The 6000-nt window shown below is 40.8% G+C and overlaps 1 protein-coding gene across 20 annotated transcripts in view; it reads left to right on the top strand.

Annotated features, from left to right (window-relative positions):
* AFDN (afadin, adherens junction formation factor) overlaps positions 1–6000 on the top strand; it is a 647761-nt gene that overhangs the window by 620110 nt on the left and 21651 nt on the right. For 10 of the 20 annotated variants that reach the window (XM_073551829.1, XM_073551831.1, XM_073551836.1 and 7 more), the window contains one exon: positions 1664–1946. The exons of 1 other annotated variant lie outside the window; for it this stretch is intronic. In XM_073551829.1, coding sequence (XP_073407930.1) covers positions 1664–1946 — 283 coding nt within the window. Of the gene's footprint in view, positions 1–1663; positions 2172–6000 lie in introns of all 20 variants that reach the window. 9 more of the 20 variants (XM_073551822.1, XM_073551823.1, XM_073551821.1 and 6 more) reach the window with 1 other exon arrangement.

Below are 6000 nucleotides of genomic sequence, written 5' to 3'. Positions count from 1 at the left end.
TAGCCCAAAAAACGCACCAAAAACCCACCCCAAAACCGCAACGAAAAACTCACCAAAAAAATGCAAAAACGCAACAAAAATGCACCTAAACCTGCTTTTTGCCGCAGATTCTTTCCTGCCAAGAAATCTGGTTTTGCTGTAGAAAAAAGATGCTCAGTGTGAATATACCCTTATAGTATTAATCCTCCTTGTGCCTCATTGTCATAATGCCCACTTTTGGACTTAAGATTTGCAGGATTCCAATGGCCACGTCTGTAGTCAATCGCTGTGGAAACAAACCCCCTCAGCCTGCCTACCTCTATCCCTGATGCCTCTTCTAGTGTGCCTAGTGTGACATCAATGCAGTTGTGCAAAAATTGTGTAATGTTTGGTGTTTTTGAGCTACTCCTGTCAAGCTCCTCCAAATTTTTGATGGTGTCCAGAGCTTAGCTGGGATGGGAGTAGTTGAGCATGGATGGCAAACTCATCAGAATTATGGCACAAAAGTAGCATAAATTATGACTTGAGTTGAGTACATTTCTTGTGGTGGCACACGGCAGCTGTAAGGTTTTCCAAGTCCACTAGGAGTTGCGTGCACTTCTTTCTCCATCAAGGCTGGTGTGCAAAAAATTCTTGATGAATCGAGTTTTTTGTTTTCTAACACCCAGATTGACAGAGTTGCCTCTAATTATTATACATGCCTGTTAATGATTTCTGCCAAAGTAGGATGCAACTAATGTATTTAAACCTTCATAAAAGTGCTACTTTTTTCCCTAAGGTGAGTTTATTAGTATCAAATTTATGGGACCAGTAATTCCTTTTCTATATAATTTAACAATTTTTTTCAAGCCTGTAAAAATCTGTTTGAGCAATATAAATAAATCAGATTTAACCAGTTATTTGTTAAGTTAATTTTAATTCATCATCCAGGGCACTTCTGGTCCCTGTATAAATAACACAGCTTTGCTAAAGCAGAACAAGTGCATTTTTGAAATCTGCAGCTTTGTATCTGCCCTAGTGTAATATTTTGGGTGTGTCCACACGGTGTCTTTTTCGAGCTCATTACTCCTGGAACCCACCTGAAAAAGTGCTCAATAAACCTCAAAAAAGAATAAACATATGCACAGCAATCTCAAAAAGACTTGCTGTGCATATCTTGAGTCTTTTTCACCTTCTTTTCACCGCTTGAGGCTTTGCTTAGAAGCCACTCACTATTTTATATATAGTGAATAAAAGAGAGACTTTGGTGGCAAGGATGCAGCAAAGATGACATTAAAGACGCCAAAGATGATAATTCGGGAAAACATTGCTGATGTTTACCTGAACCAGCTTCCTAAGGCCAGGGTCAGACTTGTGGGTATGATGCGAGAAGCTCGCACATCAATACCCAGCACTGCCGTCGGCGCTCGGGACTGGAGTTTGCGGCTGCATGTATTTCTATGCAGCCGCACACTCAGAGTTCCTGTGGCAGTGCCCGGTATTGAGAGACTCACGCGAGTTTCTCACATCACACTCGCAAGTCTGACCCCGGCCTAAAGCAAAAACTTCAATGTGCACACACCCTACGCTTAGCAGCAAAAAACAAAAAAGTTTGATTTGGCAGTGTTTTCAGTGTTTCCTTTTAGTATATGTGTATTTTGTCTGTTATATTGTGTTTAATTGCCTTTTTTTTATATTATATCAGAGGAGGCAGGAGGAAGAGTATTATAATCGCTTGGAAGCAGAGAGGCGCAGGCAGCATGAAGAAGCAGAGCGAAGATTGCTAGAGCCTGAAGAGCCTGGTCTGTACAGACCTCCACTCCCACAAGAATATGATCACCCATACCCACCGCTACTGTCTAATGCTCCTCCTCTCCCTCCTCAACGAAACACGTCCTACCTCAAAACACAGGCCCTCTCACCTGACACTGTTTACACTGCCAAGTTTGTTGCATATACTGATGATGAGGAAGACTCAAACCTAGCAGGTCAGGATAAGCACTCCTGTACTCGCAAGTCTTATGGTGACCTCCTAGCTTTATCTAATCCACAGCTGCCTGCTGCACGGCAACCTCGTCCTGTGTCCGATGGTATCTTTCTTTCAAACTCATTCCAGCCAACTGCAGCCAATGCCAACAGTACTGGTAAAAAAATAGGCCTTGCCCCTCCCACATCTAATAAAGGGAATTTTCTCCATCAGAACATCTTCAAAGGTACAGTGTCTAGTATGACTTCTTATTATAAATTTGAAACCTACCCCACCTTTGTAATGTTCAGACTCTAGATGTTCCTCGATTTCTGTGATATTACTTTTACTCTGTTTTCTATTCTGGCCCTATTTCAATACTTTTTTTAAATGAGATACCTTACTTTTAAACCTTTGATGTTCTCCTAAACAGGACTTCTCATTTTAACAAACTTCTGATATGTTAGAGGTGTAGTCTCTTTGGATTTGATTTCTACTGCTCACAAAAACAAAGGTAAAAGCACTGGAGTGATTATTGTGCCTCTTTATTCCTATGAAATCTTCATACCCATTATTCTGCTGTCTTAGGCCACATTCACACGTTCAGTATTTGGTCAGTGTTTTACATCAGTATTTGTTCCACTCCTGCTTACAATTGAAGAAAAAGTCTAGAAACACATCACCATTTCTGTATTAATCAATCCACGCCTGGTTTTAGCTTACAAAGACTGATGTAAAATAGTGACCAAATACTGAACGTGTGAACGTGGCCTAATGATGCACAGTAACAAAGGGGACCCTGCGTGGCTGATCTCTCTGCCATTCATCTTGGTGATCCATGGGCCTCAGCGCCCTTAACCTTAACATCTAAAAATGTATGAATGTCAGAAGTTTGCGGAAATGATGAATGCCCTTTTCAGTGTCAACCTCAGATAAATGAAAAATAATTGTAGAAAGTACTGTTGGTTTTGGCTCCCATGCTTTTTCTCCATGTGTTTTATTTAAGCCATAGCATGAGCTTTACTCATTTGTTTTAGTGGGTTATTTCTGTGTTTTGTTTTGTTTTTTGTTTGCTAACATAACAAAATATTGAGCCAGTGTTCTTTTTCAAATGCTAACCATTTCACTTTCAATTTGCTTCTCACATTCATACACATGCCCTTTAATGAATCAGACACCTTTTAAGCATAAAAACCTCGTAGTAAATATATATGGGAAACCAGTAATTCGCTTATTGTTAGCATTTACTAACTACTAGTAAAGCATAACGATTTACTAAGTTACTGGAGCTGTTATCTAAGCTGTAGATGTAGGAAAAAGTTAATGGAACAGAGAATATATCGACTTAAAGCAACTTCTAAGCCCAATACACATTAATCTGTTAGCTTATTCCACTGATATCAACAAATTCAGCTGACTATGTGTGTATGGGAGCCCCAGACAATTTATAACCTGAGAAATAGCAGTCACGTCTCATTTCTGCCTGCCGATCATATTGACTCTTGGAGATCAGCTGCTGATGTGTCTGGCAGCCACACTCTCATGGCCAAAACGAGCACTCTCCCAAATGAGCACTCTTGTGTATTGAAGAGCCAGTTGGTCAACAGGCCATAAATGTGTGTAGTGATTTTAAAGGGGTTTTCCAACAAGCAAAAGCTCATTTGAATCAATAGATTTTGGAATAGTAATAAGTTCCACAATTGGAATGTTCCTGTGCTGAGATAATCTTATACAGTTGTGGCCAAAAGTATTGACACCCCTGCAATTTTGTCAGATAATACTCAGTTTCTTCCTGAAAATTATTGCAAACACAAATTCTTTGTTATTATTATCTTCATTTAATTTGTCTTAAATGAAAAAACACAAAAAGAATTGTCCTAAAGGCAAATTGGATATAATTCCACACCAAACATAAAATAGAGGGTGGACAAAAGTATTGGCACTGTTCGAAAAATCATGTGACGATTCTCTAATTTGTGTAATTAACAGCACCTGTAACTTACCTGTGACACCTAACAGGTGTTGGCAATAGCTAAATCACACTTGCAGCCAGTTGACATGGATTAAAGTTGACTCAACCTCTGTCCTGTGTCCTTGTGTGTACCACATTGAGCATGGAGAAAAGAAAGAAGACCAAAGAACTGTCTGAGGACTTGAGAAACCAAATTGTGAGGAAGCATGAGTAATCTCAAGGCTACAAGTCCATCTCCAAACACCTGAATGTTCCTGTGTCTACCGTGCGCAGTGTCATCAAGAAGTTTAAAGCCCATGGCACTGTGGCTAACCTCCCTAGATGTGGCCGGAAAAGAAAAATTGACAAGAGATTTCAATGCAAGATTGTGTGGATGTTGGATAAAGAACTTCGACTAACATCCAAACAAGTTCAAGCTTCCCTGCAGTCCGAGGGTACAACAGTGTCAACCCGTACTATCCGTCGGCGTCTGAATGAAAAGGGACTGTATGGTAGGAGACCCAGGAAGACCCCACTTCTTACCCCGAGACATAAAAAACCAGGCTGGCGTTTGCCAAAACTTACCTGAAAAAGCCTAAAACGTTTTGGAAGAATGTTCTCTGGTCAGATGAGACAAAAGTAGAGCTTTTTGGGCAAATGCATCAACATAGAGTTTACAGGAGAAAAAGAGGCATTCAAAGAAAAAAACACGGTCCCTACAGTCAAACATGGCGGAGGTTCCCTGATGTTTTGGGGTTGCTTTGCTGCCTCTGGCACTGGACTGCTTGACCGTGTGCATGGCATTATGAAGTCTGAAGACTACCAACAAATTTTGCAGCATAATGTAGGGCCCAGTGTGAGAAAGCTGGGTCTCCCTCAGAGGTCATGGGTCTTCCAGCAGGACAATGACCCAAAACACACTTCAAAAAGCACTAGAAAATGGTTTGAGAGAAAGCCAGTGAGACTTCTAAGGTGGCCAGCAATGAGTCCAGACCTGAATCCCATAGAACACCTGTGGAGAGATCTAAAAATGGCAGTTTGGAGAAGGCACCCTTCTAATATCAGGGACCTGGAGCAGTTTGCCAAAGAAGAATGGTCTAAAATTCCAGCAGAGCATTGTAAGAAACTCATTGATGGTTACCCGAAGCGGTTGGTCGCAGTTATTTTGGCTAAAGGTTGTGCAACCAAGTATTAGGCTGAGGGTGCCAATACTTTTGTCTGGCCCATTTTTGGAGTTGTGTGAAATGATCAATGTTTTGCTTTTTGCTTCATTCTCTTTTGTGTTTTTTCATTTAAGACAAATTAAATGAAGATAATAATACCAAAAAATTTGTGATTGCAATCATTTTCAGGAAGAAACTGAGTATTATCTGACAGAATTGCAGGGGTGTCAATACTTTTGGCCACAACTGTAAATGTGCCCCTGCTGTGTACTGTGTAATGGCAGGGACATGGTCTGATCATACCACAGCTCCGGGGTGGGAAGGGGGACTATAAACTTTACAACATGGGATCAACGCTAATTCTTTCATTGAAGTAAAATATTGTAAAACGTTTTTTCTGCCTGTTTTTAAACATCACAAAAAGAATCAGCTGTAATCCTGCTGTCCAGTCTCTATCCTCTCTTTTGCTTCCCCCCCCCCCCGCCCAGGTGCTGTGGTATGATCAGACCATGTCCCCGTATGGTCAGACACAGCCATTACACAGTACACAGCAGGGGCACATTTATAAGATTATCTCCGCACAGGAACATTTTATTTAATCACATCCAATTGTGGAAGTTATTATTATTCTAATATCTATTGAGGATTAAAGCGTGTGTGACAACCTCTTTAAGTCTGGAGCCTTTATCAAGAGAATTGGCAATGCATGCAGTGCTACTTTCCCTATTAAAACAGTGCCACCGTGGCAAAGCCACAACACGGATGTGAGCAGAGCTTTCCGTAGTCCTATTTTTGCCTTGCAGTTCAGAGAATGTAGAATTGTTGCCGACATTTCTGTGATTATACCAATACAACTGAATGGTACTTGTTAAAGTCCTGCTCATAATACCCCTATCTGGATACCCAGGAGGTGGTTCCGTACCATTGGTTCCCTTTTCAGAGAGCTGGTTTGGGGGAAAAAA

The sequence above is a fragment of the Dendrobates tinctorius genome, unplaced genomic scaffold, assembly GCF_039654945.1.
Source record: "Dendrobates tinctorius isolate UK_male_01 unplaced genomic scaffold, ASM3965494v1 ptg000181l, whole genome shotgun sequence".
In the NCBI taxonomy this organism is placed as follows: Eukaryota; Metazoa; Chordata; class Amphibia; order Anura; family Dendrobatidae; genus Dendrobates; species Dendrobates tinctorius.
This window is presented reverse-complemented; position numbering and strand designations above follow the sequence as displayed.